We start from the raw sequence: 21977 nt of genomic DNA, 5'->3' as shown, positions 1-21977 counted from the left end.
CCGCTTTTCCGGAATAACTTGCCAGCTGTCTATACTGGCCCCTTGAATTTCCGGAAAAGCACTGACGATCTACTGTAAAATCATCAGTGCTTTTCCGGAAAAACTATGCTGCTCCCGTTTGGGCAAAAGTCATTTTCCAGAAAACTGTTCTGGAAAAGGGCCAGTGTAGACAGCACAGATTTCTTTTCCACAAAAAAGCCCCGATCGCGAAAATGGCGATCGGGGCTTTTTTGCAGAAAAGCGCGTCTACATTGGCACGGATGCTTTTCCGGAAAAAGTGCTTTTCTGGAAAAGCATCCTGCCAATGTAGACGCGCTTTTTCCAGAAATACTTATAACGGAAAACTGTTCCGTTTTAAGCATTTCCGGAAAAGGATGCCAGTGTAGACATAGCCCGTCAGTATCAGAATTGGGGGAATGAACAAAAAGACAAAGACTTATCAGAGAACAAGTTTGCAGCTGACACTAAGAGAGTGGTAGATATGCTGGAGGTAGAGATAGTGATCTAGACCAGTGTTTCTCAAACTTATTTTTATAAAGTACCCCCCTTTAAAAAAAATTATAAGTACACCCAGTACCTACAGTTTTCAGACACACAATTTTTTCTACCATTGCAACATTGGTAGAAAAAATTGTTTGTTTAAACAACATAATCATAGCCGGGTGGGAGATGAAATTTTTGGGTGTAAAAAGTACAAAAATAATAAAGCGCTGTTTTCTCCAGTTTTCAGTTTTGTTGATGTACCCCCCAGACTTCTCTTGAGTACCCCTAATGGTACTCGTACCACTGGCTGAGAAACACTATTCTAGGCAAATTGGAGGATTATGCTAAATGAAATCTGATGAGGGTCAACAAAGACAAGTGCAGAGTTGTACACTTAGGATGGAAGAATCCCAACCACTGCTGGGACTGACTGGCTAGGCAGCAGTTATGCAGAAAAGGACATGGGGATTACAGTAGGCAAGAAGGTGGATATGAGTCAACAGTGTGCCCTTGTTGCCAAGAAGTCTAAGGGCACATTGGGCTGCATTAGTAGGAACATTGCCAGTAGATTGAGGGAAGTGATTGTTCTCCTTTATTTGGCACTAGTAAGGCCACATCTTGAGTATCGCATCCAGTTTTGGAGTCTCCCTCTCCCACTACAGAAATGATGAGAATAAATTGTAGAGTCCAGCAGAAAGCAAGAGAAATGATTAGGGGGCTGGAGTACATGATTTACGAGTGACAGTAACACATATTGGTGATCTTGGCTATAAACAGAGACTGAGTAATATCTGCCTGCGTGAATGCTTGAGCAAAGAGAATTCAGGGAAGTCCTGGCCAACAGACACTAGGATTTGCACTTAGAGACCTTGCCACAGACAGCTGCAAGCAAAACAAATTACTAATGGGAGTGGAGTCGGTGACTGATTAGATGCCAGAGTGCAGATCAGATCAATCCGTTTTTATCAACCTCAGCATGGAAGACAGAACTCCAGAATGGGAACAGTCGGGTCTCACACCCTTTCTTGTTGTGGCACGTCTGCGACTTGGCTCCAGATACTCTGCTCTAAATGCTAATGGGTTAGATTCCCAAATGGAGTAAATCAGCATAGGTCCCTTAACTTCCCTGTGATGATGCTGGTTTTCATCAACCGAAGATCTGACTCCTTTATAAATTCTTTGCCTTTCCATGTCACTTATATGTAGTGCACAAAACACTCGACTCCAAAAGGTGATGCTCAGACCAGCAGTTTCAGATGTAGTGTTGGAAGAGAGCTGAGCTTCCTTGCTCTGCATACAGGACTGGGAACAAGAGGATCCTGAATTCTAATTCCAGCTCCGATGCAAATTCCTGCTGTCCACATGATCATGCCATTTAACCCCTCTGCCTCTGTGTCATGGCTGGCAAAAAGGAACAGTGCTGACTCCCCACCGCACAGACATACGGTGATGATCAGTTAGCAATGTTTGTAAAGTGCTTTAGAGATTAAAAGCACTGTATACTGGTACAGTTCTCCAAGACTACATGGCATCTGTAAAGCTAAGATTTCAAACTCTTTGATCATAATCCTCTGAGGTGCTGAGCGAACACCTTCACCTTCCATTAAAGTCAACAATTTGGCACAATTTTGCCTGCAGATTAATCATTTTATAAAAGAGAAAAGGGACTCATATGACAAGCCCGAAGAATGAATACTTGCAGCCAATTCTTTAAAGGGCCTTCTTAGTCATCCCTTTAATATTTGTTGGTGCATCCCAATGTAAGTGCAAAATCTTGCATTTGTACGTGCAAACCTGAGTGGTCAGGTGCACAGCACACGGATGCTCATGCAAAGGTTTTTCCTTGCATACATGGATCCAACCATCTGTTCCCAATGTGGGTTAAGAGGGTGATAGAAAACATGGCCTTCTGAAATTAATCTAGCTAAGCCCCAGAGACTGCTGCTATTCCAAAGATGTATAGCTGATGTTCACTCAGACAGCCAAAGTTAATTTCTCTCTGTGAACCAGTTGGGTGGTTTGAGTTCAAACCTTCCCCCTGTCACGTTGCAATGCAGAAATGTATTCTGTGTGTGTTCTGGCTGCATCAGCATTAAAACTGAGAAGTGCAAAAAATGAGGTATATAGCCAGCAGTTACAAATAAGACAGATTTCTCCAAAACAGAAAATGTGGAAGACCCTCTGCACTGTCTTAGGAGCTTAGAAGGGCATTTAGCCCAGCTATTAATGGTGTAGAATATCTACCAAAATGCTACATAGTCATTTAAAATGTCTTCTATTTTCCACATGCTTACTACCAAAGCTTTCATACCACATGCTGCTTATATATTATTATTTTTTCTTTAAAAAGACAGTTCAGGCTCAAAACTATCAGTACATTTACAGTGCATTCCAATTGCTTTTCATTAAGCTGTTCTTACGAAGCTCCATACAACATTTGGTTTTCATTATAATATGGCATCACATAGAGCTAGAAAATCTTATGACTGAAGATCAGATGGTTGAAATGGTTCAGAAGCTGCCTCAAGGTATTAAAAATTATATATATATATATATGGAAACACACACACACATACACACATACACACACAAAATGTGATATGTCTAAAATGTTGACTTTGACCATGTGAATTGCTTCTAAAGACATGACTGAAAATGTCCAAGTCACTGTTTAGCTGGCCACATGGTGGCCAGGTCAAAATTATATAGATGATTATATGATGGCCTGCTCATAATTCATATCTAGGGCCAGATATTGCATTTCTTCATGACTCACACAAGAAAATTTGCCTGAAGTCAATAGGGACTATGATGTCAGGATTAGAACTTGAAGCTTTACCAAGTGATTCCAACGAGCATGCGTGGGAAGAGGAGGAGGATGTTAAGTATGAAAATCAGAATTCTCCTGGTCAATGTAGCAAATCAGATATGATGGGGGAGGTGTAATCAACTCCCCTTTGAACACAATGAAAAGTTAACTATTGATGTCAGCGGGCTTTGGATTAGGCTCTAAATGACTAAACAAAAGAATGTGGCCCACATTCTTTGCTGACATAGCTTCAGTGGTGCTGTGGTGATTTGCACCAGATAAGTATCTGGCCCTTCAACTCCTCCTCTCTCCAGTCCTTGAAAACCTGCACCTATCTACACTGAACTGTGTGACAGCTGAGATCATAAATGGGGCCCTCTCGTTTAAAAGTACTATGCAATATTTGTCTAGTTTGAAAGTAAAAACAATTGTTGCTGGTAATACAGGGGTACAGGTGTGCGGAATAGTATTAAAGAGGGTCTTCATGAATAACCACAAAACCCAAAGCCTACACTGTAACCAAGATGCTAGACACCAGCTCTGCAGATATGTTTGCTTACTACAAAGATAGCTGTTAATAAGAGTATATATATATATATATATTTATTCTAAGAGAAACTGACATAAAAAAGCCTTTCAAAATGAGTCCAAATGGATTAGTTTAATGATGTGCAAACAGTTAAGATGGTTTATACATTATAATGGCTGCATGTAGTCTCTGCACATCTGTAATATATAGGTAAGATAGGTTTACAAAGACACCATCCCAAGTAAAACAAACAAACAAGCAAAGAAGACACCCGATAGCTTCAAATCAGCATCAAACTAGATGGTTATTGCCAATATTTCTCACAACGTTCCAGCAGCACATGGAAGAGAAAAATTACAACCAGTCATTTAAAAGAATGACTTCTCTAAGCTTTAGCTTAGAATCATGGCAGCTGTCTGTAATGGCCTCCCAGGGACCAGACTGTATGGATCTAATCCAATTCCTGTTGAAATCAGTGACAAGCATCCCACTGATTTCCATGAGCTTTGGATCAGGCCCTTAGTGAGTATTATGAACATAGATACAATCCTGCCACTCATGTGATACAAAACTCTCATTGGCTTAGAAGTCTCTCTCTCACTCTCGCTCACTCTTTCTGTCACACACACAGGAGTGTCACACACACACACACACACACACACACACACACACACACACACACACACACAGAATAAAGGCAGAGCATCATGCCTCATGGACACACGCAAGGCAAAACAATTCCAGGTCTGAATGTAGGAATCATTACTCTTGAGGGTTCTGCCCGACTCACTGAGTACCAGACAACTGAATAGTATAAATATTCAAGTATAGGTGATGGAAATAACTACACCCTTTCTGTATATATTATTGTCTGTCATAAAAAATAATAAATGCAAAAAGACTGCCTTCTACTATCTGAAACCCAAACCTATACCCACCATTGTAATTATTGTTAGAACCTTCATACAAATGTTGACACAGCAGGAGATAAATTGTGTGATAAATAAGAGTCGCTAGCACTAAAATTGCAGAGGCAGAGGTATGAGCTGGTGTTCTGAGTACAGAACTGGGAACCAGGATTCCTGAGCTCCAGTGCTGTCTCTGACATGGACTTTCTTTGAAGCCTTAGGCAAATCATATACCCTCTCCGCCTGAAGTTAGCCATCTGTGAGATGAAGAAGATAATGCTCATCCAGTTGTCTCACTGGAGTGTTGATTAATATTTAATGTCTCCAAACATGCTATATAAGTGCTTACTATTACTATTTCACTTCACCATGGCCTTTAAAGGACAAAAAATGGTATCCAGGCCTGGCGTACCTGCCCATTTTCTGCTCATCTTAACATAAAAACATAAGAACGGCCATACTGGGTCAGACCAAAGGTCCATCTGGCCCAGTATCCTGTCTGCCGACAGTGGCCAATACCGGATACCCCAGAGGAAGGGAACAGAACAAGGAATCATCACATGAACCCTCTTCTGTCATCCATTTCCAGATAACCAGAGGCTAGGGACACCATTCCTACCCATCCTGGCTAACAGCCATTGATGGACCTAACATTCATAAATTTATCTAGTTCTTTTTTGTCTTCAGAACATCCTCTAGCAAGGAGTTCCACCTACTTGTTATTAGCACCATTAGCCCTGTCCATGGTATTAAACACGGGAGTTAAGCTTATTCAAACTTTTGCATCAATGGCTTGCCACATAAGTCCATACAATCGTTGTGTTGGAAGAATCCTCAGGAAGTCATCAGGTCCAATTCCCTGCTAAAAGCAGGACCAATCCCAACTAAATCATCCCAGGCAAGGCTTTGTCAAGCTGGGACTTAAAAACCTCTAGGGATAGAAATTCCAATACCTCCCTAGGTAACCCATCCCAGTGCTTTACCACACTCGTAGTGAAATCGTTATTCCTAATATCCAACCTAGACCTTTCCCACTGCAACTTGAGACCATTGCTCCTCATTCTGTCATCTAACACCACTGAGAACAGCCACTCTTCATCCTCTCAGGAATCCCACTTCAGGTAGTTGAAGGCTGCTAACAAATTCCCCCTCACTCTTCTCTTATATAGTCTAAATAAATCCAAATCCCTCAGTTTCATTTCCTATTGGCCCCTTTGCATACATATTCTTCCTAAATTTGGCTATTCAAGTAAATCTTCCTTTTTTTCCCGTAGTATTTCACTTTCACTTAGAGCTTTTAGAAATCTCCTCTTTTGGTGAGCTTAATTTCCTTAACCTTAACTCATAATTTAGATTTGTGACAACAGCTACTATCCTTGTTAGTTTTCACTGAAAAACCTACAGGATCATACACTGGTCAACATTTTTCTGAACACAAAGGTTTTCATTACTAAGTTGCCTTGTTTCAAAACAAAATGTTTAATGCGGAACTGTTGACTTTTTCTTTCTTTCTTTCTTTCTTTCTTTCTTTCTTTCTTTCTTTCTTTCTTTCTTTCTTTCTTTCTTTCTTTCTTTCTTTCTTTCTTTCTTTCTTTCTTTCTTTCTTTCTTTCTTATTGAAAATTGATCAAATATACTAGGAAAACTTACTGAAATAGTTATCAAAATTTAAGATTTCGAAGTGTACTCATATCTTTGATAAAAATTTCAATTAAAAACACCCACAACATTGAAAAAGTGGAAAGTGTTGAACATTGGGAAACAACGTAGATCTTTTTTCTCTTTAAAAAATTTCTACCTGTGGTAATCAGGACTGCATAAATAATTTCAGATGGGACTAACATATTTCAGAAGGGGACTAATAGAAGAGTCCATATTTTGAAGCACTTCAAAATTTTCAGTTGAAAAGTTACCGCCTACTGCTTTTGATTGGCTTGGTAGCATTATTATTGGCATGACTTTGAATGCCAGCTAGGAATACCAACATTTTTGAACATTGGGGTCAATGTACTTATGAACAGATTTAAAAAATAAAAAAGTATCTTAATTATAAGTACAAGCAAAAACAATGTTCATCCATCCATAAATGTAAACAGAAGAAATGCTAACAGAAGATGACTGTATCCCACGATTATTCAAATATACTCCTCTTGTTTGGCTGCTTCTGTCTTGAGTTCATTTATTTTGCATGAAATGGAGTTTTTAAAGGCTTTATAAAGATTCCCTCCTTTTATTTAAATGTGTCTTTCCCCCCTTTCCATGCCTTGAGAGTATGAATGTTACAAATGTGTACAGATAACAGACCCATCTGTACATTTTATTTAGACAAATGGAACCTCAGAAGCTATCAAGAATTTTGACCACATAAATATATTTCATATTGTCCAGTATATCAAAAAGGAGGTTTTAACCTGAGTTCATATATGTTTGTTTTCTCTTGCATTAATTACCCCACCAAAAGTGCTACAGATGTATAGCTCTCTTATTAAGTACATGAGCATGAAATCAAAGAAGACTGTGTCCCTGGGCTGATATTTAACAGAGGTCAGAATCATGTTGGTTCAGTCATATCTCTAGATTTGGCTTTCTTATTTCTGTTCTCTATTTCTGAAGTGGTCTTTGTCCTATGTTAGCAATCAAAAGAGAACATAGAAACGGAACATGAATATTTGTGTCTTCCAAAAGCCCCAATATTTGGAAGTTTGAATGCCTTGAAGCCACAGCACTTTATTCTCGGAAACATAAATGAAAATGGGAGGAGTGTTAGGGTCCCACCTCATCACGTGCGTGTGTCTCATTTCTAATACCGCACTCTTTTGGCAAAGGGAATCTCCATCCTTGAACACGCTGCATGTCCTTTGTTCCTCAGTGCTTTGAGTGCTATTTGAAATAGCTGAGTCCTGCCACAAGGAAAAACTTCTCCAGGAAAAGTTCAGAGTCCAGCACCGCTATGTGGGCGGCCCGTCCGATCAGAGTGTTGGCAGTGTTCGGGAGCGCATGGAACACGTTGTGTCTGATTAAAGTGCAGTCCTTGGCCCCCACCAAGGGTTGGAGGAGGTTGTTTATCATCTCTGCATAAATGGGACCTGAAAGAGATTTGAAGAGGCAAAGTCTCACACTTACATCCCAATGCTGCACAGACCGAGTGACGGTTCTTCTCTATTCAGTGCAAATACACCCTGGCATCAAGACAGCAATACAGGTTGAGACTCTATACTGCAGGACTACAGAGCCCCAGTGGCAGATGGTGCCGGCAGCTTGGAGCAGCGGAGTCCACAGGGTACCAGAGCCTGAAGCTGGTGGGGCAGGGAAGCCGGTGGGAGAGAAGGAGGCAGAGGAGCCCACAGCCGGCAGGACTGCTGGGAGCTCTGGCAGGGTGATGGGGCTGCCACGAGACGGGAGCTCTGGTGGGGTGGTGAGGCTGCCACAAGGCCAGCGGGGTGGTGGTGGTGCTGCCAGGAACTGCAGCGGGCCTGAAGTACTGAGAGCTCTGTTAGGGCTGCCGCAGCTTGTGAGACTGGAAGGCTGGGGAGAGGAGCCCAGCAGGGAGGCTGGTGTTCCCCCTCCCAGACTTCTCCTGGTCCAGAAAACTCCCTTGACCAGGACCTGTTTGGTTCCAAGGGTGCCAGACCAGGGAGGTCCAACCTGGATCTGAAAGATGCCAAGACAGTGGATACGAGGGGACAGTCCACAGGAAGATTAAACAAAAGCTCTACTGCGGTTAATCTGAAGTGGATTCAGGACATACAGACCAGTCTGACGGGGCTGATAGAAGTGTTTATTTGAAGTTCTGGGTGTTACGCTTTATAAAGTTCCTCAGGACTCAGGCCTAATCCCATTGAAGAACAAACTCCCATTGGGTATGTCTACACTACAACGTTAATTCGAACTAATTTAGTTCGAATTAGTTAATTCGAACTAAGCTAATTCGAACTAACGGATCCAGACTAAAAAACTAGTTTGAATTAGCATTTTGCTAATTCGAACTAGCATGTCCACATTAAGTGGACCCTGAACAGGGCTTAAGGATGGCCGGAAGCAGTGCCAGCAGGGCATCAGAGGAGGACTTAGAGCGTGGAGATGCTGTCTCAGGCTAGCCGAGGGCTGTGCTTAAAGGGTCCCGAGCCCCACCCCGGACAGACAGTTCTCAGGGGTGCCCCACTTGCAAAGCAGTCCTGGCTTGGATTGCCCAGACTACCCACACTGGGCACATCACAGCACTCGGCCATCAGACCGGCTGCACTTGCCGCAGGCTGCCATCTGGGGAGAGGGGGCAATTGGGGGGCTGCAGGAGAGCTTCCATCCCCAGAAGCCCGCAGAGCCAGCCCAGTCCTCCCCATCAGGGGCGCGTACCCCATTCCTCCCTCTCCTCCTTCCACTTACCCTTCCCTAGCCCCTCTTCCTGATGTACAAAATAAAGGACAATTGTGTTAAAAAATGGAATCTGTCTTTATTGAACAAAACTGGGGGAGACTGGGAAAAGAGGTAGGAGAGGGGAAGAGAGAGGCTGGGAGAGGGAAGGGCAACTAAAATGATCAGGGGTTGGGAACAGGTCCCATATGAAGAGAGGCTAAAGAGACTGGGACTTTTCAGCTTAGAAAAGAGGAGACAGAGGATAGAGGTCTCTAAAAGCAGGAGTTGGGTGGAGAGGGTGCATACAGAAAAGTTCTTCATTAGTTCCCATAAAGAAGGACTAGAGGACACCAAAGGAAAGGAATGGGTAGCAGGCTTCAAACTAGTAACAGAAAGTTCTTCACAAAGCAAAGAGTCAACCTGTGGAACTCCTTGCTGCAGGAGGCTGTGAAGGCTACAACTAGAACAGAGTTTAAAGGGAAGTGAGATCAAGTCATGGAGGTTGGGTCCATGGAGTGCTATTAGCCAGGGGGTAGGAGTGGTGTCCCTGCCCAAAGTTTGTGGAAGGCTGGAGAGGGATGGCACGAGACAAATAGCTTGGTCACTATCTTTGGTCCATCCCCTTCAGGGTCTCTAGGGTTGGCCGCTATCAGCAGACAGGCTACTGGGCTAGATGGACCTTTGGTCTGACCCAGTACGGCCATTGTAAGCTCAGGGCTCAGGGTTGGGGGTCTCAGTGGACCACCTTGATTTTCATGCACACCTGCTCCTGGGTGGCCAGGCTGGCAGCTTTCCTGCCCTAGACGGCCACTTTCCTGTGCCTAGTGCGGAGGTCGTGGACGAGGTCCACGATGTCCGCACTAGCCCAGGCGGGTGCCCGCCTCTTGCAGTCCTGGGCAAGCTCCCGGGAGCCGCCAGCCTGGTCCTGGGAAGAGGGGGAGGGCTGGGGGGCATTGGGTGGGTGGCTCGATCCGTGCCAGGTGCAGGGTCTGCTGGCTGGGTGCTGGAAGGGTTGCACCTGGCACGGGCACCGTATCCAGCCCGTGCCCCTTTAAGGGGTCCGGGGCCGGGAGGGGGGCAGACAAGTTTCCCTGGTGTTGGCCAGAGTGGCCACCAGGGAAACCTGGGGAGGGCTAGCCTCCCACTAGTTCAAATTAAGGGGCTACACACCCCTTAATTCGAACTAGCTAGTTCGAACTAGGCTTAATCCTCGTAAAATGAGGTTTTCCTAGTTCCAACTAAGCGCTCTGCTAGTTCGAATTAATTTCAAACTAGAGGAGCGCTAGTGTAGCGCCTATGAAAGTTAGTTCGAACTAACGTCCGTTAGTTCGAACTAACTTTGTAGTGTAGACATACCCATTATCATTAGAGGAACCAATTGAATCTTTCCTTCTTCTTGGGACAGAGTTCAGTTGGGCTAGGAATGGGGCAAACAGCTCCTTTGGGACTCCACATGGGAACCAAATAAGCCTCGATCACCCTGCCTGTCTATTCCCGGAACACTAAACAGAGATGTTTTTAGGAGGCTGTCCAGGAAACTGGCTAATGCTCTCTAGGGCTTTGCATGATTTTTACCGAATCTGGATCTGGATTCTAATGGGCCCTGTGTAAGGAATGCCTGAGGAATGGGTAGGAACGTGCCCTTCCCTCTTGAAGTGCTGTCCAGGCTGGGAGAAAGCTGTGAGGGAAGTGGAGGAAAAGAATTATAACTGAAGGACTGATAATACCAAGCCTCAATTTGAACTTTTGGACATGGATTTATCCTCTCACTTACACCAGTGCAAGACAGGAATACCATTAAAATCAATCATTCATATGGAACTGGTGGTAGACAAATCATAGTGCTATGCATTTGGCATTATTTCTGACAGGTTCTTTCCAATGGAGCTGTGGAGGTCCTTCAATGAACATCATGTTTGTTGATAAAAGAGATAATTCCCAGGGACAAAAACAATATTGGTGAGCAATGTCTCCACTGAGGGCAAGGGATTTATTCCAAAACAGAAAGGATTTCAGATGGGACTAAGGCTTAAATCATGAGGGCTACGATCCAATTCCTATTGAAAATAAAAAATCCAATTGACTTCAATTGGGTTTGGACCAACCTCAAATTGAGAAAAAAAAAGGTGAAAGAACATTGGTAAAACAGCAGTGCTGGCAACCAATTCTATCATCATAATTATCACCACTTTTTAACAGAAATTGGAGGGGAGGAAGCCTAGATAACAATCTTGAATGACATTTGTTTTCATCATACCAAGAGCTTTTTAAATAGGTTTTGTAACGATTTCAACAGCTTCCCGTGGGACGAGAAAATTGTCTGGCTTAACAAATTAACATTTATATTTGTGATTATTTTCAGAGAGTGAATGCAAAAAAAAATCATTGTGATGCCACATTCTCAGTCGTACACAAGATTTAAACAGACAGTCAATCCACTCAATGGTTTTGAAACACAGAAAGGGTCTCATTGTACCTGTGTGCCGGTCTTTAAGTGCGGTTTTGCACATTTCTATCCTTGCTGAATGAAACGGGACATATCGATCCTGGGGAGATGCCACCAACACGACATTTTTAAAGTACTGAAGACCTGTAACAAAGAAATGCATCAAAAATTTTATAACTCGGCAATCTATCAAAACAATAAATCTACACAAATGTTAACAGGAGTATTAGAGAGACAAGGAGGGAGAAGTAATATCTTTTATTGGATCAATTCCTGTTGGTGTCAGAGACGAGCTTTCAAACTTACTCAGAGCTCTTTTTCAGGAGTATGGCATGATTGTATGTGTTTTAAAATGTGCAGCACAGTCAAGGAAGAATAGTTATATATGTAGCATAGTTCTAAGGAAACAGTATGGGAATGTCTATACTGCCTGCGACTTTCGAAAGAAGGTATGCAAATTTGGCACTAATTTGCATATCTTCTTCCAATCCCGTTTTCGGAAGAGTTATTTGAAAAAAAAAGCAGTCTAGACATGGTTCTTTCCAAAAAAACCTCACCTTTTTCAAAAGAACCCTGTACACCTCATTTTTTTAGGAAGAAGGGTTCTTTTGAAAATTTTTTTTTTTAAAAGTACCACATCTAGACTTCTTTTTTCTTTTACAAAAAAAACTCTTGCGAAAACAGGATCGGAAGAAGATATGCAAATTCGCACCAAATTTGCATATCTTCTTTTGAAGGCCGTGGGCAGTCTAGACGTGCCCTAGGGAGTGTGACAAACCACTGATGTCACTGTTATAAACTGTAATGTAATTAGTCTCAGAGGGTTAGCTGTATTAGTCTATATCAGCAAAACCAATGAGCAGTCCTGATTCAGAGAGCTTCCAGTCTAAGTACCAAATTTTATACATTCCTATGCCGGTGAGAAACTCTGCGCATGTCAACTGCCCCATTGCATTCACTGGGAATTCTCGTGGGAGTGTTTGCAGGGTGGGGTCCTAAACTGGGAAATGAAACAAAGGTACGAGCATCATAAATGAACGAAAATGGGGTTGGAAAGAGACAGGAAGGTGCAGGCTCACAGTAACGCTATCCCATGGTTACTCAGCAAAGGAGTTAAGCAGCAGGATAGTTTCATTACATTAGCACTTCTCTTATGGAGTTTTGTTTGTGTTTTTAAATACTCCCAATTCTCAGAGGTGGCGTGGCAGAAAAGCGACTCGGGGGGGGTGTCTGAATGAGGACCTATATTCTTACTGTAGACTTTGGAGTAGTTTTATTTTTAAATAAGGATCTGGATGTTAGTGTCTGTTGAGTAATTAAAAGCCCAATGTTGTTGAGGAAGCACTGCTGTCATTTACCTCTGATAATTTATTATGAGTTTATATGAACCAGCCATGAGGAATGAATTCTGTGGGCAGTATTAATTGCTGTTTGTTCTATATCAGCTGTACATACAGTGCTAGAGACAGATTGGGGGATTGTTGAGCACCACACCATTAGAATAAGAGAAGTCTTCACACATAGCACTCCACCCTATCAGATTCATGGACTAGCACAGGGGCCAAGTCAGGGCCTGAGCCACACCTCTCCAAAGTCACTGAGGGTCTTTCCCTTGACAGCAGTGGGTTTTGGATGAGGCTCACAGTCTGAAGGTTGCAGACTGGTTCTATTGCAGGGCTTATTACAGAAAGCGACGCAGTCCAGGGCAGGACAAATGCATGCATGTGATCATGGTAGAGTATGAGAGAGAAAGGTCTGGGGGTTAAAACACAAGACTGGGAGTGAGGAAACTGGAAGGCTTCCTAGCCCTGTTATAGACTTTGCTGTGAGGTATTGGGCATGTCCCCGATTATTAGTAGAGCTGCATGATCTTGAGTAGGGATGTCAACATGTAGACGACAATACGATAAGCCTGGGCTTATCAGTTAATTTTGTTGACTACACACATTCCTTGCTCCCTCTGTATTCCCCTCCCCTTGCTGCCTCTTAAAAGCCGCCTCCCTCTAAGCACTGGATCCACCTGCTTCCTCACCCCCCATGCTGCTGCCTCTCATAGAGATGCAGCAGCATAGAGGGTGACGGGGGGCAGGCTGGAGCCGATAGGTGTGGGGAGTGGCTTTCAAGCAGGCTCCACTCTCATGCTGGCTTTGTGGACCCACCTGCCCCCCCCCCCCCTTCTGTTTCCTACAGAGGCGAAGGGAGCAAGCAGAAGCCGATGCTGGGGGGAGTCAGATTAAAAGCAGGTTCTCCCAAACAGGAATTCTGCAGTCCCACCTGCCCCCACTCCCCATGCTGCTGCCTCTACCAGAGGCAGCAGCACAGGAGGGGGAGCAGTGGAGACTGTCACAAAGCCTGCTATGGACAGAGGCTGTCTCATCAGACAGGCAGCAGCCCCTATCTGGTGGGGGAGGTCCAAGCTCCCTGCAGACAGAGGCTGCTTTGCATTCCATGGAGCAGCCTCTGTCCATGGGGAGCTCAGATGTCCCACGGACAGGGGCTGCTGCCACTATATCAGAGGCGGCAGCATGGGGTTGGCAGCAGCCCCTGTCTGCATGGGGAGCTGGGTTTTAAACAGGCTCCCCTTGCGGACTGGCTCTGCCTTCCACCCCAAGCTGCTACCTCTGATAGAAACACAGCAGCACCGGGTAGCAGGGAGCTCCCTGGGAGTGGTGTCGGACAGCATTGGCTGCCAGCCACCCCCCGGGACTATCAAATAGTTGTGTAACCACTAAGATTTCATGTGGTTGCCTGACTATTCAACTGTTTGATATCAAACATCCCTAATCTTCAGTGAGTTTGGCTCAACTTCTCTATGTGTATGTAACATAAGAAGGCAGCTACCTACCTCTTAGCAGTGTTGGAGAGTCTGTTAGCATCTCTACTCTGTTTGAGGTTGGCAAGTACTAAGTATGGGTATGTCTACACTACCACCCTAGTTCGAACTAGGGTGGTTAATGTAGTCATACGAACTTGCAAATGAAGCCCGGGATTTGAATTTCCCGGGCTTCATTTGCATGTTGCCAGGTGCCGCCATTTTTAAATGTCCGCTAGTGCGGACTCTGTGCCCGCGGCTACACGCGGCACGAACTAGATAGTTCGGACTAGGATTCCTTTTCCGAACTATCGTTACTTCTCGTGGAACGAGGTGTAACAATAGTTCGGAAAAGGAATTCTAGTCCGAACTATCTAGTTCGTGCCGCGTGTAGCCGCGGGCACGGAGTCCGCACTAGCGGACATTTAAAAATGGTGGCACCCAGCAACATGCAAATGAAGCCCGGGAAATTCAAATCCCAGGCTTCATTTGCAAGTTCGTATGACTACATTAACCACCCTAGTTCGAACTAGGGTGGTAGTGTAGACATACCCTAAGACAGTTACTAGAAAATTGCACCTCTGACGCCTCTTGGACTCATCGACTGGATCCCTCTCTGAGGTTCTGGGCCTCTAGCTATCACCTGAACTCAGGGCTGAATCCTTCAATACTTCTCCTAAGACTGAGTCCTAGGCGGCAGTCCCTGGTGCAAGCTGTGATCGGTTCAATAGGTCTGAATTAGGCTTAGACCAGTGTTCCCTGTAAGCTGTGTGTTTGGGCGGCCACTCAGGAGAGATTCAAATGTCTCCACCTGATTAGTAGAGCACCCACCACTAGTTTTGCTGGTTTGTTTCTGCGGGTGGTGCACATTCACACATGCCTCGGTGCACATAACAAATGTGTTCTGCACCTGGATGGAAAAAAGTCTGCTTATGGATGGAAAAGATTAGAGGGAACATTGGCTCAGACACTGCTATTCTGTTCCCTCCAGGGCGATGACAGTGGTAACTAGTGACCCGACAGCCTCCATAAAGCAACGAATCATTTTTCTAGAAAAACAGCAAGAACAAAGCAGCTAATGTTGCATTAACAGGTGTGTTGAGAGCAAGACATGAGAAGTCATTCTTCTGCTCTACTCTGCGCTAGTTAGGCCTCAGTTGGAGTATTGTGTCCAGTTCTGGGCACCGCATTTCAAGAAGGGTGTGTAGAAATTGGAGAGGGTCCAGAGAAAGCAACAAGAATGACTAAGGGTCTACAGAACATGCCCTGTGAAGGAAGGCTGAAAGTATTGGGTTTGTTTAGTTTAGAAAAGAGAAGATTGAGGGGGGACATGATAGCAATTTTCAGATATCTAAAAGGGTGTCATAAGGAGGAGAGAGAAAACTTGTTCATCTTGGCCTCTGAGGATAGAACAAAAAGCAATGGGCTAAAACTGCAGCAAGGGAGGTTTAGGTTGGACATTAGGAAAAAGTTCCTAACTGTCAGGGTAGTGAAACACTGAAATAAATTGCCCAGGGAGGTTGTGGAATCTCCATCTCTGGAGATATTTAAGAGTAGGTTAGATAAATGTCTATCGGGGATGGTCTAGACAGTACTGGGTCCTGCCATGAGGGCAGGGGACTGGACTCGATGACCTCTCGAGGTCCCTTCCAGTCCTAGTATTCTATGATTCTAAGTATCTAACCATTTAACCCCCTGAAGACTGGTCTGCTGAGCCTCTTTTTCAGCTTTTCTCCCTGCCTGGTGACATTCCCTGGACAGCCCCATAGAAGCTCACTTCCTTCTCTGGGATCAAGTGTTTATAGACCTTTTAATCCCTAGACTCCCTGTCAGGCAAAACAGCTGTGTTCTTCGGCTACAGCCTGAAAGGATGCCATTGTCTTTCAAGCATGTGCTTCAGTACTCTTATCCGGTGCTATTGTGTTGCCTGCTTGCACAGATCCACTTGAATTCAAGCACTCCACGTGTATAATAAATTCATCACTATCACCATTATAAAATGGATCAATACCATTATACAGAAATTCTAATAATCCCAACATGAAACAACTTCCCCGATACAATGATGGCATAGTAATATTCGTTACGTTAGTACATATTAGCTCCACATTTGTCATATGAAGAATTCTTAAATAATGGCATTTGATTTACATAGTTCCTTTCCTTCTGGCAGCCTACCACAGGATTGCATGGCTGATGAGTTAAATATCAGAGTGACAGGTAGATAAATATGCCCAGCATTTGCTAACTTATGCACAGACTTCTGCATGAATGGGAATGTTCTACTGAGAGAGGAAATTCTGAGTAGGACATCAGGGTTAGAGCCAAAGTTTTCCTGAGAGAGCCTCAGTTCAGTGGGGTGAATGGGACCTCTCTTTAGCATTTCAGCAGGATGCCTGTGCCTCTTCCTGTGGCACCAAACTGTGGGATCAGCAGTGGGCAAAAATAGAAGCATCACAAGGGACCTAGATTCAAACATCCTGGTTCCTAGAGGTGAGAATTATGGTCGTGTGAATAATGGATTTTTTTGTTTGCTTGTTCTTCCCCCGCGCCCCCCGCCCCCCCCCCCCCCCCGGCAATTCTTAACAAAAATGTTTTGGGTTGAACCAAAACCAATATTTTTTTAAATGTTTAGCAAACTGAAAAATAGATTATTTACATTTTGAGCCTTTCTGACATTTTTTATTTAAAAAATAAAGGAAGTTTTAAAGCAAAAACAATCCAAAGGTTTTGTTTTTAAAATGCCAGGATAACATGTTTTTGGAATTTTTTAGGGATTATTTTGGATTGAATGATTCAGCAAAATTTCTCAAGCTGCTTTCAGTGTCCTCATATCTGCATTTTTCACCAAATGTCTGCACCAACCCTCTCCTGGTTCTAGTGAATGGCTCTGAACTAAGGCAAACTAAACAATCAAGTTTTTGTCCTTTAGCAATACAAATTAGGTGGTAGTAACCTAACATCACTGCTGAGAGCGTGAACTACAGGCAGTCCCCGGGTTACGTACAAGATAGGGACTGTAGGTTTGTTCTTAAGTTGAATTTGTATGTAAGTCGGAACTGGTACATATTGTAGGGGAAACTCTAGCCAAACATTTTTTTTAGTTTTGGATAGCATAGGGAAAGGTTAACTCCCCTCTAATGTTTGTTTTGCTGTCTGTTCCCCTGTTCAGAAGATTTCACATCTATTTCTGTCCCTGTGACAAACTCAGGACTAAAGGAGTAACTCATCAAATACCAAACAGCTCTGCACCATGCTTTGAGCTAATAGCTTTATTTCCACACACCACCCAGGGTTCTAGGAGGAGGGTCCTTTTTTTGCTAACACAATGAGGCCAGCACTTTGTTTGTTTTGGTGGAGTCTTTGTTTGCCCAGGGAGCCCAGCATGTATAGGGGGAGGAGGGGCGGAGAGGCTGCTTTTGTCTGCTGTTCGGCAGCCTGTTGCTCAGGGGAGGGGGCAGCCTGTTGCTGGCAGGGGGGGAGGGGGGAGGCGTGCAGGATGCGAGGCCGCGGGGGGGGGGGGGGCAGCGGGCGTGGGGAGGCACTTTTCCTCTGCCCGGCAGCTCTGCGGGATCCCTGTCCCTGTGGCCAGCTGCTGCAGGCAGAGGCCAGTTGGAGCCGGCCGAAGAGGAGGAGGAGGTGGATTCTAGGACCCAGGTGAGCGAGCCCCGGGGACGCTGCTGCGCTCCGGGAGCCCGGCATGTATAGAGGGGAGGAGGGGCAGAGAGGCTGCTTTTGTCTGTTCGGCAGCCTGTTGCTCAGGGGAGGGGGCAGCCTGTTGCTGGCAGCGGGGTTGGGGGGGGCAGCGGGCGTGGGGAGGCACTTTTCCTCTGCCCGGCAGCTCTGCGGGACCCCAGTCGGAGCCGGCCCGAGGAGAAGGAGGATCCTAGGACCCAGGTGAGCGAGCCCCGGGAATGCTGCTGCGCATGTGCGGGAGTTGCCTCACCCCGTTCGTATCTAGGGATCCGACGTAAGTTGGATCCACGTAAGTCGGGGACTGCCTGTACAACATTTATATTCAGATGCAAATTTACCAAAGTTCAGTGAGGCATGTGTGGCGACTCCATTCCATGGTGATATCCACAATAGAAATGCACAAGTAAAACAGATTACATCAGACAGAGGAGTCCACTGAAGTTTTGCTTCAGGCACCTCTCCCTCCAAAACCAGCAATGATTAACAAACATCCCAGACTGAATACAGATCATTTATTTTCTGAAGGGCAGCTGAATATGGGGCAACATTGTGGAGAATTTGCTCTCAACCCAGACATTTACTTACCTGTTTTTTGGCTGAGCTGGTACAAGAAACATTTGCGCAGGTCTGCATTGTCCCTGAAAGTCAGCTGCAAAAGTGACCCTGATTTTTTCAGCTTCTGCATGAGCCATAGGCCTAGAATGACAATCAACATGCGGGTTAATTGCATCCATAAATACCACACAAAACGCCTTAAGAATTAAAAAAAATCCCTTCCACAATTCAGAAACTGAGACTGAACATTCCAGCGCCAAGTTCACTGGCCATCAGTACTCTGCATTTCTTCTCGGGCTAGCAGTCAGTGGCTAGAAAATCTCACAGCCCCATTGTATTCTCTGCTTCCGTGAGCTGACACCATAAGGCTATTGGAGATCTTGACTCATGAAAGCTACCTCTGCTGCAGCATACCTCTCTTCCCTCAGCCCTAAGGATGCCTTTCTGCAGAGGTTTGCTCTAGAGAGGCTTGTGGAACAGCCGTGCCCATGGCTTTATCCCCCATCCCTTTATGTTTGCTGGTACTACACTGCTGATTCCAGAGGCAGATGTTGGTTGTGAAGTTCCTTGACATTGGAGCTCCTGAAGGAACAACTTTACTCAGGTGACACAGGGAAGGTTGGGAGCCTGAGATTCAGTGCACTGGTGTAGGCACCTAGTCTCAGCCTATGGGTGCTGGCTTTCCTGATTCAGGAAGTGGGCTGAGACTCCTGAATGCAGCTAAACACAAGCCCCAAAGCTAAATCAAAGTGGTTGGAGGTCTGGTGAGACTATTTCCTACAGTTCGTTTTAGTGGCACATGCAAGCACTAGTCAATACCATTGCCCCACATGGTGATCTCCCACAGGCACTGCCACATACAATAGCAAATCATAGCCTTTTTCATTAACTCTTACCTGTGCTAACCAACGTACTGTTGTTGTACAGGGTTCCTAGATGAGGCCCAGAGAGGGACAGGAAGGTGTGTAACTTGTTGAGGTAATAGCGAAACCTGGGCCGGGTTAGTACTGATCGGATGATGACGTTACCAAGGGAATGGCCAATAAAACTGTAGGGAGAGACAAAATCAAGAACAGTCTATATATTCCTTAACTTCAAAGGGCGTGTGACATGCATTTGCTATTTTTTGTTCTATGTGGATTGTCTCTGCCTCTAAACAGATCGTTCATTAGTGCCCTTTAGGCATGTTTCCCCATCTCTTTCATCCTTCATAACTTTTTAATTTCAGCAGCTCCTCTGCCAGGTACGGAGAGCACCAACAACATCTTAATACACATTCAGAAGCCCATTAAGTCCATGGAAAAACTCCCGCTGACATGAATGGGCTTTGGACCAGGCTCCACATAATGGCAAGATGATTCTATTGAACAGTCATGTGCTCCATTACCTCCAATTAACCATCAGGGTGTTTTACCTTATGCGGGAGATGGAGAGGTTGTACAACTGAATATGTTGAATGATTTCATCCAGCAATCGGTCGGTCATCGTGTCAAAATCAGCAAAAGTATCACTCTGGTGAAGAGAGAATGGTGTCAGCAAATGACATAATTGCCAATGTACTGTACTGGTGTACAAAAAAAATAACCTCCTAGATAACTGATATTTCTGAGGCCAAATATAAGCAATAAATAAGAACATTTCAAGACTTCTTGGCATCAAAAAGAGGCGAGGGGATACAAGGGCACAGAAGCAATTGTTTATCATTGTCTGGGTCCCCTGGAAGTTGTATTTCTGCACCATAAAGTGACTATGTAAAAGCAGTGTCCAGGAGATCCATGTGTATGCTCTCTCAGTGACTCCATATTAAATATACAGGCAGTCCCCGGGTTACATGGATCCGACTTACATCAGATCCCTACTTACAAACAGGGTGAGGCAACCCCGCACTAGCTGCTTCCCCCCAGCAGACCAGGGAGACGCGAAGCTAGCGCCCCCCCCCCCCCCCCCCCAGCAGACCAGGGAGATGCAGAGCGGCTTTTCTCAGCAGACACCTCAGCTTGAGAATAAAGGACTGAGGGAAGTGAGGTGTGGGAGAATAAAACTGAGCTCTTGAAAAATGTTTGGCTAGAGTTTCCCCTACAATATGTACCAGTTCCGACTTACATACAAATTCAACTTAAGAACAAACCTACAGTCCCTATCTTGTACGTAACCCGGGGACTGCCTGTACTCAGTTTTCAAGCAAACGGATTTGATTTTTTTCCCCTCCTCTGCACTAACGCTGCAAACTCACTCAGGTTGGTTCCTTCCTTCTCAGATATTGTTAACAGCAATGACGGATCTACAGACCAATTCCTACCCAGAGTAACATTTGTGGGAGCCCTCTGCTATTGGTGGGCTTGCATGGGTGTCACTAATGGGAAGATAGCAAACACGTCTGTTGATGATACAGGAGGAATCTATCCTAGCTCATTATCTCTTCGCGGCGCTGGCTCGGCAGAGCTGACAGGCGTAACAGGCATACACATTCATGTTGTCTCTCAGATGGACATGACCCTGAACACACAATATGAGCAAATTGGTTGAGTCAGGCAACCCCCTTTTTGCATAGCTACTTTATGTAACAGAACCACACTGTCAGATCACAGTAATGACACACAAGTTGCTTAGGCCATTAGTTTGTTAAATAACCTGAGTTACTATGAAAGGAAATGGCAGATGCTGAATCCCTCTAAATATGAGGCCGCTTATCTAGGAGACCAAGCATCGGTCTGTATGTAAGTACTACGCTGCTATAGCACTTCAGGCGGTGTCTACTTTACAGACCTTACAGCGGCAGAGCTAGACCATTTCCACAGTGCTGCTGTAGCGTCTCCTGGGTAGCTGCTCTCCCACTGCCTTAATGAAACCACCCTCAATGGGAGGTGATGTCTGGCTATGTTGGTGGGGAATCCCCCCGGCTGACACAGCATTTTCCACACCAGGACTTTTGTCAGTGAAATTTAGGTCAGTCAGGGGTGTGTTTTTTCATGCCCCTGACCAATAAAAGTTTTGCTGACAGAAGTGCTTGTGTAGACCACACCTAAGTGTAGACACTACATATGACAACAGGAAGGGTTTTCCAGTTGGTGAAGATAATTCTGGAGAGGTGGTAGCTAGTAAGAGTTCTTCTATCTGCCTAGCACTGCCTAGCCTGGGGGTTAGTCCGTATAACTATATCTCTCAGAGGTGCAGATTATTCACAGCACTGAGAGACATAGCTCTTGGGATGTAAGCACCTCATGTAGCACAGCTCCAACTTTGGCATTTAGGATTTAGTGGATTATGAGGCTAGTCTATGGCATTATATACTGACATTTTGTCTATACTGACCCTAACAAAGTTATCAAAACAATGTTATGCTGCTATCACACAATACCGTGTGGTGTTTGACAGTTAATCAGTAGC

The 21977-nt window shown here is 44.7% G+C and overlaps 1 protein-coding gene across 10 annotated transcripts in view; it reads right to left on the bottom strand.

Moving 5' to 3' along the window:
* Positions 1–283: 283 nt before the first annotated feature.
* The window catches only part of FAM135B (family with sequence similarity 135 member B), a 388356-nt gene continuing 366662 nt past the window's right edge, over positions 284–21977 (bottom strand). For all 10 annotated transcript variants that reach the window (XM_075920076.1, XM_075920075.1, XM_075920080.1 and 7 more), the window contains 5 exons: positions 20005–20102; positions 19487–19638; positions 18621–18731; positions 11558–11671; positions 284–7814 (listed from right to left, as the gene is read on the bottom strand). In XM_075920076.1, the coding sequence (XP_075776191.1) occupies positions 7609–7814; positions 11558–11671; positions 18621–18731; positions 19487–19638; positions 20005–20102 (681 nt within the window). In that variant the 3' untranslated portion in view covers positions 284–7608. The remainder of the gene's footprint in view (positions 7815–11557; positions 11672–18620; positions 18732–19486; positions 19639–20004; positions 20103–21977) is intronic.

This window comes from Pelodiscus sinensis, chromosome 2 (assembly GCF_049634645.1).
Source record: "Pelodiscus sinensis isolate JC-2024 chromosome 2, ASM4963464v1, whole genome shotgun sequence".
Lineage (NCBI taxonomy): Eukaryota > Metazoa > Chordata > Testudines > Trionychidae > Pelodiscus > Pelodiscus sinensis.
This window is presented reverse-complemented; position numbering and strand designations above follow the sequence as displayed.